The sequence below is a fragment of the Toxotes jaculatrix genome, chromosome 7 (genome assembly GCF_017976425.1).
Source record: "Toxotes jaculatrix isolate fToxJac2 chromosome 7, fToxJac2.pri, whole genome shotgun sequence".
Classification (NCBI taxonomy): Eukaryota; Metazoa; Chordata; class Actinopteri; family Toxotidae; genus Toxotes; species Toxotes jaculatrix.
In genome coordinates this window covers 13,919,119-13,938,665 of record NC_054400.1, presented here as the reverse complement: position 1 = coordinate 13,938,665, position 19,547 = coordinate 13,919,119, and the positions used below count along the sequence as shown (strand labels likewise).

The window sequence follows — 19,547 nt, the reverse complement described above, 5'->3', positions numbered from 1 at the left end:
TACAGAGATTTGGTTTGTTCAAAATTACAGTATGATCATAAGTAGTTAGGACCACATGGATTTAAGTGTCTCACACAAAAGTATGCACACAACGACATTTCATTTCTTTATTAATTTTGTAAATGTTGAGCTGGTGTACAGAGTAAATTGTCAATAGATGTCCAAGGATTTGATTGGATTAAAAGGCTTTTACATGTATATTTTAAATTCATGTTTGACTCTCCATAACAATAAAAAAAGCAAACAAAACAAGTTAAAATACCCACAAGACCCCTATTTATCCCCAGGTTGCAGGCATTACCCAGAACTCAACAGTCTCTTGGTAGCTACAGCTGTATGATGCTAAAAGTACATCCATAACATAACTAGAATCCCAGTTGACAAGTAAGGGTGCATAGCATTCTAAGTAAATATATATATATATTTTCATATATTTCATATATATATATAGCCTTTTATGTTAAAAACATTTTCTGTGCATGTGCGCAGTTGCATTCCTTAGTATTGAGTAATATGCTATTGCGTTAATAATGTCTTCAATCCATTCTAAAGGAATATACATGTGTTCTCTAGTTTTTGCAACAGTAATATTTTTGCATGAACTTGGTGCATGGCATCATCTCAGTCGTCCCTCAGTGCAGGGCTCTCCATTGTACATTTTTCTGATGTAACAGCTCCTCCCTCTGTGTTCACATTGTCACCATGTGCAAGCCTTAGAATCGGCTCAGTCATATATTTGGTAAGGGGGCAGAAATAGATCAGGGGTGGGCTGTGTTGAGGAAAAATGCTTGTCATCTTGAAAGACTAGCCATCGAAGCCACCAAGGCTCCCCACAATTCCATGTAACTTCAAAGTTTTCCCCCTTGTTGTCTTTTCGTCAGACTCCCCCTGCCCCCCCTTGCTCTAACCCTGACATCAGCAGTGGGTTTATAAAATAGCCCCTGCTTCAGAAACCAACGCAAACATACCATAATTATGAGCCCTTACAGAGCTAACCATATGCTATGATGTAAGGGGTACTACACCATTACACTGCTGTGTAATTTTTATTGACATCTAACTTTTTGTGGTTATTAAAAAAGATAATAAAATAGAAACAATATCTGATGAAGTTGTTAAAATGTCAAAAAACCCATTTGAGGCTTCTCTCTTTAAATCTGTCTTCTTACATGAGTTGTATGTATGTTTGTTATGAAATGAGAATTAAGTCATATGTTTGATGAACAACAGCAGATACTGAGTTGAAACAGCAGAGTGAATACCCTATTATCTACTAAAGTACAGAGCCAACACAGATGACTACTTTATAACAAGACTTACAGTATACCAAGACTTTACATTCATCATCTCTGGCCATGAAGCCATTCTAAACACTTACTGATGGGTGCTTATTGCAACATTTTTGTGATTTACATCTTTTTTCCATAATAAAGCATTCAATGTCTAACGAAATGTTGGAAAGAAACGGTTATTGAGGTTACTGATATTGATAAAGGTTATTGATATCACGTGAGATGGTGCGCTTATTGAGGTAAATCAACTTCTAAAAAGATGTGAATTAGAATTACACGTATAATCTGAGAGCTGCTGCTCTTTGTCCATTTGCAGTATTACTTCCTGTGATATTATCACAACGTTGACATGTCCCAAAATCCAGGACTGAATATGTGATATTAAAATCACACACACACACACATGCGCACACACACACACACACACACACACACACACACACACACACACACACACACACACACACACACACACACACACACACACACACACACACACACACAATACAATTTCTTTCAAGGTGCATATGAATGTTATTAAGGTTTAAAAACTATGACTAAACACACCAACATTCCCTGATGAGTAAAACAAAAACAGACACTGGGCATGTTGCAGATGTGATGGCTGGTATTAAGTCATACCAATATTTGCCTGATCTTAAGTGTAAAACTTAAACTTTATAGTTTTCTTTTCTAAAGAGACAAAGTGACAAAATGTGGGATACTAATGTACTGACATCATTTCTGAGTATAGCGAGGAGTAGCCTAAAGCCGTGGTTAAGAGATTGAAAGCCCAAGCTTAGGAAGAACATGAACTATGATCCTAAAATTCCCTTTTTCTCTGTCACACAAACACACACTCAAACACACTCACACAAACAATCCTTTCCTTTTGTAAGCAGTTATTGCTTCTTCTGAAGTACAGTTAAGACAGTAAATCATGAAAAATAAAGACATAACATGAAAGAAAGGAGTGAAACAAGAGACACGCTTCGGGAAGGGTCAGGCTCACAGTTGCGGGTCAGTATTACAGTTTCTCATCACAGTGATTGGTGACTGACTTTCCTTGCTACACTCCAAAGAATTACCAAGGAGACAAACATCAAAGCTCAACACATCCTTGACCCTCGACACAACACTGTCCTTTCTCCACATGATTCTTAGTTTTTTACCAGTAAAACCAGTGCTACATTTTTACCAGCATTTCAGCTACTTTACCCTCATCAAGTGACATCTTCTGGTGGTGGTGGTGAGATGGTCTGCAAGTGCACCTCATGGGTGGTGGTACCAGAAACTGCATGATGAGGTCAAACTGACACTGCTACGAGCTGAAGGTGGGATCCTGCCCCCTGCTGGAAGAGGACAGGACTGCTACATCTACTCTGAGAGGCTGACTGGAGGGACGAGGGGGTGAGAGGCGGAGGTAGGGCGATAAGGGCAAGATTGAGGGTGAAAAGAGGCATTGGGATTTTGGCTCAGACAGACATCTGATTTACATAGACCTCACAAGGATACAGCACACGGGGGACAAGAAAAAGGCAGAGGAGTGAGATGGTAGAGCAGGTTAATCTCTCATGATAATCTGTCACCCATCATATATCTCATTGTCACCCTCTCCACAAGGCAAACCACTCTGAGGGAACGTCAGGGAGGCAGGTTCATTGCAGGAACCTGCCTCCCAAAGCTCGAAAACCCACAGCACAGTAAATGACTTACAGTATGTCTGCCCTCTACAGTTTGACATGTCAAAAGCAAAGGGTGAAAGCACATGAAAAGCACAAAGAAACAAACAGCCTGACACACAAAAATCGGACGTTTAAAACAGGCAGAGCGACACAACATTTGTATGTTCTTGTACCCACAAAGATCTCAAGATATATAGAATATTACGTAGGTTCAGACCAAACGAACCAAACAAGAAAAACAGGGAGGAATTTCTTATGTACCTGAAACAGCAGCATCAGTGGCATCGCATAGGGATCTTATAACATAAACAACACACGTAACACACAGTCACGTAGAGCATTTTAGTGCATACGATATTATGTACAACACCAATATCCTTGGGTGATAAGTGTAGCTTTACTGGACTTCGAGAGCACTGGGACAGGTTTAAAACTAGCTTGTGATGCTCTTTAGCTAGAAGAGTGTGGCAGGTAGGAGGGGGAGTAATCTGTTGCCTAGAGATTATGTCATTCTCATTATTTTAGTCTCCCCTTTTCTTAAATTTTTCCCTGTTGGTTTAGAAAATGGGCCAGTGATTGACCATACCCTACAATGCATGCCTGTCCCATACAGCAGTGTCTCCTCCCCATCCCTCCCCACCCTTTTACCCACCCCTGTATTCCCTCAGTATTTGTAGTTAAAGACAGGCCATGCGGCAGCAGTCACTCATGCTGATACAGATAACAGGAAGCACGTTTTGGTTGCTAGTTTTTTTTGTTTGTGTTTGGTTTTTGTTTTATACGAAATCATGCTTCTAGCCTAGTAGTAGACATTTTTTTTTCTCCACGGTTTCTTAAAAAAAAAAGGTAATAAAAACTACAAGTAAATCCGTATCCTTCCCTTCTGGTGCGTGCTGATAGTCGGCATAGCCGCTGTGGTTGTCATTAAGTTGGTGTCTGTTGCCGTTCATTTCTGTATAACTGCCTTTTTTATGTGTTCTTCCTCCTGTCAGCTGCTGCTGGTCATGTGTCCATGTAGGATGGTTTTGGTGAAGGGGTTGAATCCTGTGGGGAACTCTGTAGAGAGAGGGAAACATGCTGATTCAGCAACAGGCCACACATTTGTCTGTCTGTACAACAGATCAGAGGAGTCTACACAACAGCTGGCATGCAAGCTGCAATAAGTCAGGGCAAATGTGAGTATTTTTGAGTCTCATATGTGCAAACTGCTATATACAGTCTTTAAAATGGCCTTGGCTAAAATGTCCATCTTTAAAATTCCCTTAGGTTTGATCCTCATATATCAACCAGATGCTTCTCTTGTTTTAATCAGTCGTTGTAAAACTATAGCACAGCACATTAGTTCTGCAGTAGCATTCGAGCAAAAAGTGGTTGGCAAAAGTGGTTTAACATTCAGCAGTGAGCCGCTTGAAATATCAGTAATCGCAGTAATGTCGTGGCCTTTAAGTTAGAAAGGGCAAGTCACACACACTCACACAAATATACACACACTCACTCACACAGATACACACACCAAAGTGGCTCCAGATCGCAATTCACTGGACAACTGGCTCTGCATCTTTGACCTTGAGAGCTGTCACTTTACAAGATTCTTCTTGGTTGGTTGTTTTGCTGAGTGCACATTGTGCCAACCCTTTTCCAGCTTGTCACAACATGCATGAGGAAACCAAATGACCTGATCTGATATGATTTACTGCAAAATAAATAATCTATCTGCATCAAACCTGCATTGCCCATCTGTATGGAATTATATATCTATCACGAGTGCACGATGGGACATTTTGAACAGAGAAATTGTATTTCAAAAATTAATTCCGTGTTCAATACATTTACATATATAACTCCATACATATGAAGCAAACATGACAAAGCATTTGCCTGAAGGCAAGCAGCCTGGATTTCTATTGTTTATCCAGGTTATAAAAGATTGTATTTTTAAAAACTGAAAGAAATAGATATGTACTCTTTAAAGCTTATGAGGTAAAAATAAAATCCTTGGAGCATTAAGGATCACATATATCTTCATATCACCTGCATCAATACCAACTGAAGCTCACAATATCAAAATCAATTTTATATTAGACAAACTTAATGTTGGTCATGATTTAGCAGGTTCTTTTTCTAGCATGAGATTTCCTGAAGATTTTATTTTTTTGTGCGTCATTTATGTTTTAATACTGAAAATTGAATTGTCATTTTGCTGTGCCAGCCTCACATTACATATCATTAGTACTGAATTAAAGGTACATTCAGATGCATTTAATCCAGAGAGACTGGATTAAATGGTCTAGCCCACAGGTCAGACGAGGCACTGTGGGTCAGTCCCGTACCTGCGGGGACGCAGCACTCAGTCTGCCTCACTGCTTAACTCTCCGCAGACTGGCACATTTCACTATCTGAGCACCTTTCTTCACATCCACAGTATCGGGCTACATCAGGGGGAAGGGAGTTGACAGCAGAAAAGGTGCAGGGATTGAGAAGAAGTGGGATGACAGGAGCAGAACAAGAGGTTGAGGGAATGTTAGTAAGGGAGAATAAAATAAAGGAGAAGGGACAGAAACAGAAAGACGAGAAAGGAAAACAGCAAAAGAACAGCAGAGGAAGAAAATAGTTCCACAGGGAAAGACAAAAACAGGAAATACAACAGTGGAGATATGACAGAAATGTGAGGGACAAATGCGTGAAGGGAGAGGAAAGAAGGGAAAAAGAAAGAAATTATGTATAAACAGTCAAGCAAGGACAGAAGTGATGGGCGGCAGTTGAAGATAAGATGGCATCAGAAACATCTACAGTGTTTGGGATTCAGAGTGGTGTCAAAAAATATTTGCAAATACTTTTTTGATTAGCTTTTTCAAGCTCCAAAATGGATGGGGTTAAACCACATAAGACAATTCACTAATATCAAGTAGATTTACACAATTAGAGAGACTACCAGGTAGCCTGAATTATCTTGATGTGTTAAACCCCAATCCCCTGCTGCTTCCTGCAGGTAAAATACAACATTAAATAACTGTAAATAGTATTTGACCCAGCTCTGATTCAGAGAGACTTGTAGGCTTGAGTGATACAGCACACAGTCACAGTTGAAGGACTATAAACTTTAATGAACGCAGAAAGACAGAAGAGTCACTCATTGAGATAACTGATGGGGAGAGAATAGAAAATATAACCACTGTAAGGAGCCACAGTCAGTTCATTCAGTCATTAATATGCAAGAAACAAACATATGAACTGTAGGTGCAGATTGGTGGTGACTAAAAAGGATGATGCCCTGAGTGGGCTGATGAACTGTGAGCACCTCAACCAAAGCAATAACAGCACCAGAGCAAAGTGGCCTCATTTGTTCCCTCTTGCATGCAGTAAATGAACATGAGGCAGAAATATTTGGGTGGAAATTTATGTTACAGGAAGTCAGCACTCAAACAATTAACCAAACACACATCTCACTCTATCTTCTGTAGTAATTTAGGACTGAGAAATAATAAAACAGGGACATTGCTTTTAAGAAACACAAAGTGTGCTCTCAGCCTGTCAGTACTTCATACCGAAGCTCATGCAGGTTAAGCTACATAAGGACTGTTTGGGGGAAAACCACAATGAAGTGAGACTTTGAAGCTTACTGCAGGGTCCCCTGTCTACTATAAACTACCTGCTACAAGGATTCAAATCAAACAGGGCCTCAGTCCACTGCCTCCTGCACATTTTAGCTAATAACAGGAGCCTCAGGTGTTGCGAGGCCTTGCGGCCAAGAGAGAGCTGCCTGCGGATCAGAATCCCACCTTGCTGCTGTCCCGGCCCAGGATGGCGTAGCTCATGAACTGCTCAGCATCAACCTCCAGCTCGTTGGCATCCTGCAGAGAACCCTCCATGCACACCTCCTGAACCCCCTCCTCACCTGAACCCTTCCCTCTGCGCACAACCTTACGCACAATCTATCACATACACACAGCCGCACACAGGAGGGTGGGAGAGAGTGATGGGTGAAAGCAGAGAGTGGGAATGAGGAAAGAGTTGGTGAAATATAAACAAATGGACATGGAAAAAAAAAACAATCTCAAATCTATTTATTTTTTTATACATAGAGAATCTCCACAGTGTAATGTTGAATATGATGAATGTTGATTAACTTTATGTAATGATTATTAGTATAATAATCATTCTGTGGAGAGATGCTGTGAGAGTACTGTGGCACTGACATAAGGGGAAAAATAATTGGACCCCAGTTTCAGAATATAGCATGAAAATGCTGACTAACCTTTTTTGTGACAATGTTTCCATGTTCATCCGTGAACTGTTCCTCGCTTACTTGCTCCCCAGGAAGATCTTCAACCTCGTCACCCTGTGAAAAGAATTTGCACCCTTAAATAAATATAAAAAAAAAAAACACAAGTTGCACTTCCATCTTCTTGAATGCACTGGATAAGATACTGCTACAAGATATGACTTTACAAGTAGCACTCAGTACTTAGCACTCAGTAAGTTATGGATGTATAGCATGTTTAAATAGTTGCCACTACAGTGTAACTGTATGCATGCCACAAACTCATCCACTAATTGGAAACACAGAGAAGCAGATGAGCAACATATGGGTGACGGGTTAGAGCGTTGTTTGTGGAAGCAACACTTATAATTACAGTTCATGAAGTTCATGACAATACTGTTATAGCCCCTAATAATTTGCAGCGTGTCTGCACAGCTATTTATAAGCTCAAAGAAAATTCCTGCAGCCAGACAAGTGAGCTGAGGACAAGGGTCAGTTGAGCTTGTGAAATGCCTGAATAAAACTTAAAAATTTACAGTCACAAGTCATTGTGTGCAGATACAGTAGGAAGAGATTTTTTTTATAGACCTGGAGTCCAAACTTGTTGAGCCCAAGACAATCTATTTACATATGTAACAGCAGAAGTTAAGTTTAGCCACATTCTCACAGTAATTTGATAAAATTATTAGAAGGTTAATTATTCTTTGTATTGATTTGACTCATATTTTTTGTTGCTGGCTAACTCATTTCCTCATGTACACAGTGTCCTTAATTGTCACTTTCATCATGTCCACTGAACTGCAATAAAATCCTTTTTCCAACAATCCTATCCTTTATCACTCCTGCATTCTTAAATCTTTCACCAAACATTTCCCTCCTTCTTTTTCCGTTCATCACTGTTTTCCTGCCAGTATATCCTTTTCTCCAAATTTCAGCTTGACTCTCCTCTGTCCGTCTCCTTGTACCTTAAGGATGACTCTACGGCGGACCACTCTGGTGGTGACGTTCTCCTCTTCATCAGCCACTCCTTCCACCTCACCAAGCTCACGGTCCAGCTGAACGTGTATGTAGGTGAGCACAGACCGCACCGAGCCGCTGGCTATGTGGAGGACATTCTGACAGCTGATTACCAGGAAAGCCAGCAGCACAAAGCTGAAGAGGAGCTCCGTCACCAGGGCCCACATTGCCCCACTTTGATACCCAGCAAATCAATGCAGCCTGCACACGACAATGCTCGACTCCGGCTTCACGCCCCTCAGCCTTCAGTGACTCCTGTTTCTCCACACAGCACCTCTCTCAGCAAAGAGAGCAGGTAACAGCTGCAGTCCTCTGCCTTTTGTAACTGGTTCAATCAAACTGGTTTTGTCTCTTTTAGTCCATATCCATCCTCTTCTTGCTGGGGCAGTGGGCCCTTTCCCCAGTTCTCTATTCCTTCTCCTTCCCACTCTCTGTTCAGGAGCACCCAGTCAATGACAAATCCAGGCAAAAAGCAACCTTGGGAGGCTTCTATTCCCACCTCTCTCTCTGTCATGTGATCTGTGGGCTTTAAATACCTCTGTCTACTTGAGTGTGGCTCTGTATGCTGTGGTAAAAACATTAAGAAACTTGCCCCCTGACTTTCCTCATGTATTTCTTACTCTAAAAAAATATTTGTCATTCCCTATGATCCACAATAGGTATATTTCTTCAGAATAAATGATAGCTCTATGCAGATGCAATTATGCAGCACACACAGCATCCAAACAAAGTCAAAGTAGGCTCTTTAATCCCCCATATGAACCAGTTTCGAGCCAGTATCAAGCCCACAAAGGCCCTAAACGCAACACTCTATTTTTGCTCTCTCACAGTTTCATGGCAGAGATTGTTTTTTTTTACAGTGTGATGTGTCTGTGTTGTGCCAGAATGTTAACACATGGGAATGACTGGGGTGGGGATCATGTAACATGAGTGCAACAGTGGGAATGCTTGCTATATTTGGCTGGACATGCTGTTTGTGCCCATCTTGGGCCCTAGACTGTGCATGTGTGTCTGTCTGTGTGTTTATTTTGTTATTTTAGTGTGTTTGCTGTCTGGTTTTAGGATCTATCATGAATAATATAATGCAGAATTTATTTTTAAGTCTGTCTTCAAGGTGTGTCTTATGGGAGAGGCAGTTAGAAACTTGACAAAGTGCATTAAATGTCTGCTTACTGTTTGATCAACTTGATGGCAAATCTGCTATTTTGTATCTGCCAAAGTAACCTAGAAAATATCTTTTCAGCTCTTTCACTACTTCACTGCATTCCTCTTGTTTTGCATAGGAGGAGCAACACACTCACCTGGCCCTTCAGACGTACGTCGTCCCAGGCCCGTAGCTCTGGTACTCTGTGTGGGAAGCCCAAACCCTTCTCAAATGGCTGGGTACCTCTAAAGTGCCCCCGTAAGATCTCCGAGTGCCCCATGTCCCTCACGGGCTGAAGCAAGGCCTCCTGGGACATACGGGACGGGTCTCCGTCCACAGCGTTACGTACTGATGACATCATGGTGTCCATGGCCTGCCTGGGCTTAGACTGGCTGCCCACCCAGGCCTGAGGGTCAGTAACAGGGCTCCACCCTGGGCCTGTTTGTTCCTGCAGGTAGGAAAGGAAAGAGCCTCCACCACCTCCGTTTCCACCATTACCTGACCTGTAAGGAGAGAACGGATCAGTGAGGAGATGGAGCACGAACTGTATGCTTACTGCAAGGAAAGGAAAACAACTTTCATAACCTTGATCACTTCCGCGATCACTTCCTCTTCATGGAATTTTCAAAACAACTCCGCTTTACCACTGACATTTGCTGACATGCAGTAAAGTTAAATGGGATATAAGCACAGATTTTTTTGCAAACGGGATTGTGACTTTGCACTGTCACCTGAGAGGCAGACAGGGGTCTGACTCACCTGTCTCCATTGCGATCTGCAACACAGCTCAGACCTGGTGACTCACTCAGCCGAGCATACACCCTTTGCTGTCCTGCAACAAGAGAAATCCCTTCCTCTGAGCCCGTCCCTCCTCCTCCTCCTCCTCCTCCTCCTCCTCCTCCAGCCCCATCACCACCAGTCGTACTGGTGATGGCTGATACCTCAGAACTTGCCTCTGACCCCTGACCATTGTTCAGCCCGTTAAGATTGATCCCAGCGATGGTACCCCCAAGCGAGGCTGGCGTGGCAGTGCTGAGCGAGTCAACGCCCATCTCTGAATCGTCTTCGGGCAGCTCAATGGAGCCACTCAGCACCCCACCCCCTCCACTGGCTGCGCTGGCCTGACTGGCCGGTCGACCCAGACTTCCATATGGCAGCCCCAGCAGACCTTCTGAATCATCAGCATTGCTGCACTCCAGCGAGGAGTCCTCCACAGGCACCAGGGAGGGGCTGTTGCCTGAGGGCCACACCTGCACATCAGACATCTCCATGAGGGTGTCTTCTTCTGTGGTGGCAATGGGTGCACAGTCCAGACTGGAGACTTCCTGCCAGTAAGGCTCAGCGCCCAGCGGAGAGGGCAGGCTGTACTGCATGGAGGCCGGTGAGAGAAGCTCTTCCTGCGCGAGCCCATAACCTGGAGCGAGACAGAGAGAGGCACACTGACACCCGGCCCCCCACCTCGCTCCCCACCTCGCCCCCACAGCACCGGGACCCCGGGAGGGGGTAAGTGCCCCTGCCCAGGAGCTGGGCATCTAGGGGGGGAGTAGAGGAGGTTGAAGGGACAAATGGGAGAGTGGGGAAGGAGAGAGGGGAGGGCCAAGACAATAGGAGCTGGAATAAAGGTGCAAGGAGCTTAGGACAAGAGCAAGGGCAACTTTTAGAAGAGGGGTTGTCAAGCTTGATCAGCCAGCGCTGACGGTGAGAGCAGCAGCGGCAGCAGCAGCAGACAAAGCCAGATGGACCGAGAAACTGAGACTAAGGTTCGAACCCAGCAGTGACTGGTGCTGCTCTGCTGGCTGCCACCTGCAGGGAAATGGACAGGAATTACTGCCTCTGCCCCAGGCCGGGGCTGGGACACACACCTGTCCAACAGTGACACACTCTTTGTCACACATACACATGCCATAAACACACTCTCTCACTCTCTGTCTCATACTACCACACACACACACACACACACACACACACACACTCATAAATGCATGCATTCAAACCCACTCAAAAACAGGCAGGTTAATATTGTTGTCAGGCTGGAGAGCATGCATGCAGGCAATCCCATTCTCTCCTCACACACATGTTCACATTCACATCAGCTCACTTCACACAGCTGCCAATTCTCTCTTTGACATACATTTATTATAATGCACTCAATACAACACAACTACACTTAGTAGGCAGTTTATTAGTCACACTTTGCTAAAATTAATGCAGTTTAATACAACAGTCCTGCACTAAATCCTCCTTCAGTGAAAGTGTTTCAAAGAGGTGTTACTTTAACTGTATCATTTTGCATTTTGGAGGCTGTGGTTTGTGGTGCTGTTTTGCATTAAACAAACAGGTTTTTCTGTCATTTAAATGAGGTAGACAAAATAACAAAAACCTGCGTGTTTAACACAATACAATTCAACAGGACTATAAACTGCAGCCTCCAAAATGATCATATAGTTGAATCAACGCCTTTCCAAAACTGTTTCAATACAAACTGAACATCATAACCTCTGTGGGGGAGAATTTATGGCAGGACTGTTGAAGTAGATTGCATTAGTTATAGCTACGTGTATGTAATAAACTGCCAACTGAGTGTATATGAACAAATGACTCATAGTAAACACATATACAGTAGCCACATGGTTACTGTGTCAAACATATTTTTGAATTAGTATTTCAAATGAGGTTATACCAGTTAGCAAAACTGTTAATGTGCTGTGGACTCAGGTCACTCCTACAACTGATTCTTGAACACCCTCTGCGACAGTATCTTTTTTTAATCATTTTTTTAGGCAGACCTGGCACGATAGAGCAAAATGTCACAGCAGCAAGAATGATTTTTTTTTAATGGAGATAATAACTGTCCATTGCTTAAAAATCCAGTTGAAGACACTGAAGAGTGCGCTGTTACTATGCAAATATACAAATAATCCTCATCACACTGAATAAATTATGCTGAAAAGGACCACCTACCCTTCATATTAAATGAATAGTTTGTGTGAAAGGTTTGATGAATGGCAATGCATGTAAAGCGAGCGAGTGGTACTATTACTGTCCAGGACCAATAGGTATATTAACGAGAGGATGAAATAGGAGATATGGTGAAGGCCAAGAGCAAGAAGAGGAGCATGTGTGCATGCACATGAGAGAGAGACCGAGCGAGAGAGAGAGACTGTATGTGTACACTGTACAGTGATAAGTGTAGACCTGCGCAGGGTGTAACTTGATTCATGGTTGGCAGTGCTGCTGTTGACTACTGCTGAGAGTGCAGGAGATATTTGTGACACCAAGCGGCCAAAAAGACCTCTTGTCCTACTTTCTGTTCTCTCTTTCAGCTCTGGACTACTGTCATTTGTCTATAGAAATTGTTAATCATTAAAAAAACAACAAACAAAAATAACAATACTGACTGCATCTTTTGATGTCAATTGCTGATGAATCCTTCTTTATTTGCGTCAAGATATCTGCTTTCTCTCAGGTTCCTTTAAAGTTTAGAGGTCCCATTCACAAACGCTTTATTGTCCTTTGGCTTCATTTTAAATACTGAATTATATCTGTCAGTACACTGGGAGTTTAATATGAGTAATATAAGCTACAGCAAATACAGTTATAGGTTTAATATTATCAGTCCTATTTTTCCTTTGAGACCTTATACAAGCTGATTACTTGCAGATGGAAATCTGAGTCATGACTGTGGCAAAATAATAAATGAGTTTTTCAGTCCTCTCTCATCATGTTAGTAGATGAGGCAATGGCAATGAAAGAAAGAGCTTTGGAAAAGATAGAAATTAAGGGAAGGGTAAGAGTGAAATATGAAAAATGTGGCTGTTGCCTGACCCCCCGATTCAAAGACATAAATACAGACAAAGCAGTGAAGCTCACATAAAAATACATGTATATGTTAACTCATTTCGCCCTTACACTTAAACACTGTTATAATGGGCACACATATATGGAAGACACAAAACACAACTTAAAACATACATAAAGACACTCACACTGATACACTCACACAGACTCATGAGTTTCACGTTAAACAATAAGCACATTTACAATAAGGGGAGGGACAATATCAAACTGACCCTTGTACAACAATCACAAAGACATTAAAAACATATATTTCACACAAAATAAACCATCAGATGGACACAGTTTACGTAAAATCAGTGACATACAAAACAACCACAACATTCATACATGAACAGAGCAGACGGAAGTCACAGTTCACAAAAAAAGGTTTGTGGCCTTTTTTACCCCCCATAGGACAGATCACTGAGGAGGAACAGAGACAGGTTGTAGTGTCATTATCAGTATGCATGCCATGCAAAGACACGTGTGTCCATCAAGCAGCATTAGATGCCAGTGCAGTATTTGAGACATAATCTCCAGCAAGCCAGTGTTACTCCTGCCCCTCATCCCAGTGTATACATGCAAACACAGGGGGAGATGAGCGATGAAAGTCAGCCTTCATGCACATGCAATCAGGCAGGAGGGCAGGGAAAGAAGGAATGGGAAAAGAGGGAAAGGACAGAGTGGGACAAAGAGAAGGGCAGCAAGAGAGAAAGAGGAATATAAAATAGGGTGATGAACACAGACAGAAACAGTGAGAGAGAGCGAGGGTCACCTCCCCCCTCCCAGTGGGTGCTGAGTACGCAGTCTGTGTGAGGGGTATTGGTCACAGAGCGGACACTTAAAAAGGTGGGGTTTTCAAGAATACAAAAACAAAGAAAATGCACGACTAGTCGCCAAAAATTAAAAGATAAAGATGTGGGTCAGAGGTCAACATGAGGTCGGCATGAGGTCAGAGTTCGGAGAGGAGTGAGTAGGAGGAAGAGAAGGGCGGCTAGGCTGCAGATGACATGTCCAGAGAAACACAGAAAGAGGGACAGATTCACAGGGAATGAAAACAGGGCTCCCAAAAGGACATTCAGTGCACCAACATTAGCCCTAAAGAGACTCAAACTACCCCATGCAACCACAGGCAGACAGCATTTAAATGCCCTCACAGAAAAAGTCTAAAAGAAGTGTTCTTACTCCATCATTTTGTGTATTTTTTATTTTCTAACCTGGAAATGATCTTGAATAAACCTCAGAAATTAGAGATGAACTAAAACTATGAAGCAAAACTGATAAGTAAAATCCTACAGGCAATGTTTTGACAAAATAGAGGGAAAGACAGGTAAAGACAGAAAGATAGAATCAAGGCTGCAGTTTAACTTATTCCTCTACACTAGTGAATATTCTTTGTGCCTTTTCTGTGAAACTTCTTGAGTAAAAAAAAACATTATTTTGCTGATAATAAGAAGTGGCTTCTTTTGCATGGAGGACTAAACCTGACTTAAAGTAATAATTTGACATTTTTGAAAAAACATATAATTCCTTTCATTGCAAAGAGTTAGATGAGAAGATGGAAGCCACTCTCATGTATGTATAGTAAATATAAAGCTACGGCAAGCAGCCGGTTAACTTAGCTTAGCATAAAGACTGTTATATCAGTGGTTTTACAGAGGTTATATGATGGACTATTTACTATTTCTTGGTATGGTAACTTCTTGCCAGAAAACCCACAAAACACTTCCTGGAAGGTACTACACCTGGCCAAAAAATGGAGCCTAGACTGAGCTGGGCTAGCTGTTTCTCCCTGTTTTCAGTCTTTTTGCTAAGCTACGTTTGCAACTTGTTGGCTGTGGCTTTATATTTAACAGACAAACACTTTTGGCAAGAGAGCAAATCAGCATTTTCACAAAAATATCAAATTATTCCTTTAATATGAAAAGAGTAAATGGAATCAAAAATAAATTCACATATATTTATTTATTTTAAGGTTCTTTGCCTTATTTTTCATTTCTTTCCCCACTGTATTTATTTTTAATTTTTAATTTGATTACTTTTCAATATATCTGACCATTTTATTCGTTGACTTATTTTATTTATGGCCTAAAAAGTTTGGTCTCCCACTTAAAAACTAGACGCACTAAATTATTAAGTTGGTAACAGAAAGTCATAAATCTCTTGAAACCCGTCGCTATGATCATTGTGAAATAAGCAGAAGACACAATATCCAAGTGTTCAAAACGCCACCATGTTTTTTACGCAAAATGCCAAAGCAGGAACGGCCTTTGGGAGGCAGGTAGCCAGACAGATAGACAGACAACACAGATACACGGTTATCAGATTCACTGCAGCTGTGATCTGAACGTCTCCCTTTCCCCCCTTTGACCCTCATGGTCATGTCTGTATGCATTGTTACATCTCTAATTATTGCTCCAGTTTTCACAGAGAGGACCTGTCACCTGTTGGACTGACTCATCACCTGCATTTGATACCAAGAGGAGAAACCAGTCCAGTAAGAGGGGGGAGGGGGGGGGGGGGTTCACACCAGTCCAGAGGTGAAAATGGAGTCAATAAGATGTAGGTTATGCATGTGTGAAGGAAACCATGAGGAAAAGGAGTAAAAGACTGAGGACTGACAATTGGTAAGAAGGCCAGTTGTGCTAGGCTACACTTATGATCTACGTGGACATGTATCATGTATATGTCATGTATGATAAGGTGCTGTTTTATATACAAAATATCCAAGCTAAAATGTAGCCCATCTAAATGTAAAATTGTATATAAATATCTAAACTATTATTATTACTACAGGCTGACTGATCTAATTCAAAGTGAACACACAACAAAAGTAACAATAAAAACACTAATAAATCTATAACTTTTCATGATGGTAGTGTTTATTTATCTTAATTTATCTTATCTATCTATGTGGACTAACTATACCGTGTAGAGCTTGAGTGTTGTACTCAATGGCACTTCAGCAGGAGGGGATGCTTTCAAACTCTCGAGCTCCAGCACTCCACTGAAGGACAGTCTACAAAACCACCACTGACCCCCAGGTATTCGCCATTTAAGCATACCTTTTTGCATACTTCACTGAATTTCTCTATTACCTTCACAGTAAGTAAATACAGTATAAAATGTATGACCAAAGGCACTACAGAGGTTGTAGTACAGTAGGAGTGTCCTGAGTCCCTCTGCATGTTGCTCGGGGTAAAGTCCTGCAAATGTTTGACATTTGTGGCAGCTTTCATACACAACAACATCATGGGGAATAAATAAGACAGACACGGGGACAACACAGAGAATTCAGAGGGACACAAACTTCACTTTACCTTCAGGGGATTTTAGGGAAATAGGATGTATTTTTATTGGAAAAGTGACTCAGGGCAAAAGGGACATGGGGAAGGGGTTGCACTGTGGGATCTGGGGAGGGAGCTTACCATTGGTCATACCAGGGGAGAGGTGGTCTCTCTCGTTGTGTCGGCGTCTGCTAAGGTCACGGGAGCCTTGTCTCGCAGGCTGAGGCGGCTGGCCCTCCAACATGCTGACAATATCCATACGGTCAATACTCTTCAGAGCTGTGTACAAGCTCTCCACTGCAGTGAAGGCACATGATGGAGACACACATGGAAGGCAGGCAAGGAAAAAGGGAAGGAGGAGAAGGGTTCCCAGGACAAACAGCGATACAATTACAACACAAACCTGACTTTGACTGGATTAAGGGGGGATGAGAGAAATTCACAGCAATCTCAGATCACATATACTCACTCTTGGCCCTCTTGCCCTCACGGGTAGCCCACAGGTTGAGCAGTGCAGAGCTCTGCTCCAGCAGGGAGTTTGGATTCTCCACACGGATCTTATTGATGTCATCTACACTGAGCTGAAGCTCACGTGCCAACTCTGTTTAGAAAGTTAGATGGTGAAGATCAAGTAAGCAAGGGAAATATTTACATCATTTAGCCTATGAGTCATGCTGTTGAAACACGGTCTTGTTCTTGAAATGGTACACTGCTTAACATTAGCTCTAACCAGAAGAGGAGGAATATTCTGTCTGTAAAATAGCTATGGCTCTTGGCAGGAAAACAGTAAATAATTAGTTTCATTGGCTGGTTTCCATGTTATAACTTTGTTAAATCAGCAACGAGCCAAGCAAGCTTGTCAGACATAAGGTAAACATGGATGGTTTACAGCACATAAAAACTGATTCAGTATATGAATCTATATTAGATTTTAGTATATGTTTATATGGAATTTATGTTACTATATAGTATAGCAGTATTGGTGTGTATATATTAGTATATTACCAGCCCAGCTCAGTCCCAACTGTTCTGCAATCACTGCCATTTTCAGCTCTGTCCTCTCCATGGCACTGAGTGATGCTGCAGAAACCAGAGCACAACTGAAACTTCAACATTTGAGTCTGTTTAATGTAAAAGTTGAAATTATCCCTGCAACGCAACACTCATGGATTCTATATATGAAATAGAGCCGTAGACCCTCGTACCCATTGCAGGCTCATTTAGGGCGCTGTATCTTTCTCTTAAAGCCAGCGGGGTCAGAGTTCTCCTCCGGTCTTCACTCCCAACAATCTACCAGTTGCAAGCAAACACCACTGTCAGACATCTCAAAGAAAATGGCTGTTAATAAATAAACCTAATTTGTCTTGCTAATTTAAGCTAACTTTGAGAGTTTTACCTTGATACATGGAGGCATGGTAATGTTGAGGTTACAGAGCACATGTTGGCTGTCCTCATACTTGGTGGACTTGCGCAGGAAAGACAAAAATCCAGTGGGCTCTTTACTGCTGTCTCTCACCTTAGATACACAGACACCAGGAAAGCAATGAAGACACATAGGTACAGTGGAGACAGAACTGGTGGTGTAAAGATGAGCAACAAAGAACACAAAACTGAGAAAAGATTTGTAAGAAGAGGAGGAAATGGTGATACCTTACCTTAACAGAGACAGGAAGTCGGTTATCTCTGAAGGCCTGGAAGCTGAAGCAGCGAGGCTGCTGAGTGGCCTTCCTCACTGGCACAAGATTTCCTGAACACTCCAGGTGAAGTGGCATTCCCTCCATCACCTGCAAGATGTGAAACAGGCTTTAGCCAAAGTGGAATGAACTTACATTAGAAACGCATAGCAGGGCCCCTTATGTACCTGTGGTCTCTGTTCTGAATACTTAGTACTTAGAAATACAGTTTTATAATATCAGTATGATGCACTGCCCTTGTCTCCTTACTGACCTCAATGTCTCTGCTGCGAGCCACCTCTGTGAAGTTCTCATGTTGTTCTAGGGTTTTATCCATCTTATCGTCGGTCATGCAGTAGCAGCGCAGGCGGCCCTCACGGAGCTCATTCATCTTCGCAAACACCACAAACTTGGCCATGTATGGTACAGCTGACAGCTCTCTGTAGAGCAGGTTGGCAAAGGAGACAGCCTCAGCTGTCCGAGGACAGTCTGCGAGCCAGAATCTGAGGAAATAATGACGTTATCACAGTATTGTACATAAATCTTTGTCTTTCAAAGTCACAGCTCAGTTGATTGCTAAAACGATTTGTAAGCCAGTGGTGGCACATATTTGCATTACACTTAGTTTTTATGGCATTATAGCTGATATATTGTATATGTTATATGTGTTGCCAACTGAACTTACCGTGCTGACACATTGGTTGTGAAGCTGGCACAGTCATTAGAATAGATAAGCTTGGTTGTGCCAGTGATGTCCTCCCATTGGGCTGGGGCTGTGCCACCTGGGAATCAGGCAGGATGAGAAAGGTCAAACTGGTTAATCTAGCTTTAGCAAAGGCCACGAAGAAGAAGTCTGGTGGTAAAAGTGTTTGTACAAAGTAAGACCAGAAACTTTTTTCATTCAACTATGGGTCTGACACTGACCACCACTGCAAATCAGCATTTTTGCCACATAAACCTTTCCTTGCCAGGGAAGGAACCTTCTCCCATCAACACAAACTCACACACACTTACTCACCCACCCACACAACTCCCAGTCATGGCATGCAGTACCTATGACAGAGCAAAGCAGACGCAGACTGGTGGTGTCACCCTCCCCAGAGTCTCGTGGGCTATCCCTCCAGGACGGGGGCAGGGGAATGCGCAGGCCGATGGGTCGGTGAAATTTACGCCGCCGAGGCTCCACAGTGACAACAGGGCTAAAGTTTGCCTGGTTACCCAGCAGCTTTGCAACCAGCTCATCTGGAACTGGCTGAGCCTGAGGTTGAAAGTAAATGATGGAGAAAGGGGATATGTAACATGGGCACAGGTTTGATGATGTGGTAGAAAGAAAGAAAGAAAATTGGACAAA

The 19,547-nt window shown here is 42.4% G+C and overlaps 1 protein-coding gene across 4 annotated transcripts in view; it reads right to left on the bottom strand.

Annotated features, from left to right (window-relative positions):
• Nucleotides 1-93: 93 nt before the first annotated feature.
• The window catches only part of ank1a (ankyrin 1, erythrocytic a), an 86,505-nt gene continuing 67,051 nt past the window's right edge, over nucleotides 94-19,547 (bottom strand). Inside the window, exons 31-45 of one of the 4 annotated variants that reach the window (XM_041042068.1) lie at nucleotides 19,250-19,454; nucleotides 18,882-18,978; nucleotides 18,471-18,699; nucleotides 18,179-18,307; nucleotides 17,920-18,039; nucleotides 17,729-17,813; nucleotides 17,529-17,603; nucleotides 16,993-17,124; nucleotides 16,665-16,820; nucleotides 10,159-10,813; nucleotides 9,557-9,902; nucleotides 7,233-7,316; nucleotides 6,757-6,909; nucleotides 5,308-5,406; nucleotides 94-4,033 (exon numbers count right to left, since the gene is read on the bottom strand). In XM_041042068.1, coding sequence (XP_040898002.1) covers nucleotides 5,335-5,406; nucleotides 6,757-6,909; nucleotides 7,233-7,316; nucleotides 9,557-9,902; nucleotides 10,159-10,813; nucleotides 16,665-16,820; nucleotides 16,993-17,124; nucleotides 17,529-17,603; nucleotides 17,729-17,813; nucleotides 17,920-18,039; nucleotides 18,179-18,307; nucleotides 18,471-18,699; nucleotides 18,882-18,978; nucleotides 19,250-19,454 — 2,538 coding nt within the window. In that variant the 3' untranslated portion in view covers nucleotides 94-4,033; nucleotides 5,308-5,334. Of the gene's footprint in view, nucleotides 4,034-5,307; nucleotides 5,407-6,067; nucleotides 6,912-7,232; nucleotides 7,317-8,203; nucleotides 8,748-9,556; nucleotides 9,903-10,158; nucleotides 10,814-16,664; nucleotides 16,821-16,992; nucleotides 17,125-17,528; nucleotides 17,604-17,728; nucleotides 17,814-17,919; nucleotides 18,040-18,178; nucleotides 18,308-18,470; nucleotides 18,700-18,881; nucleotides 18,979-19,249; nucleotides 19,455-19,547 lie in introns of those variants that run through there. The other 3 variants (XM_041042069.1, XR_005894296.1, XM_041042070.1) reach the window with 3 other exon arrangements.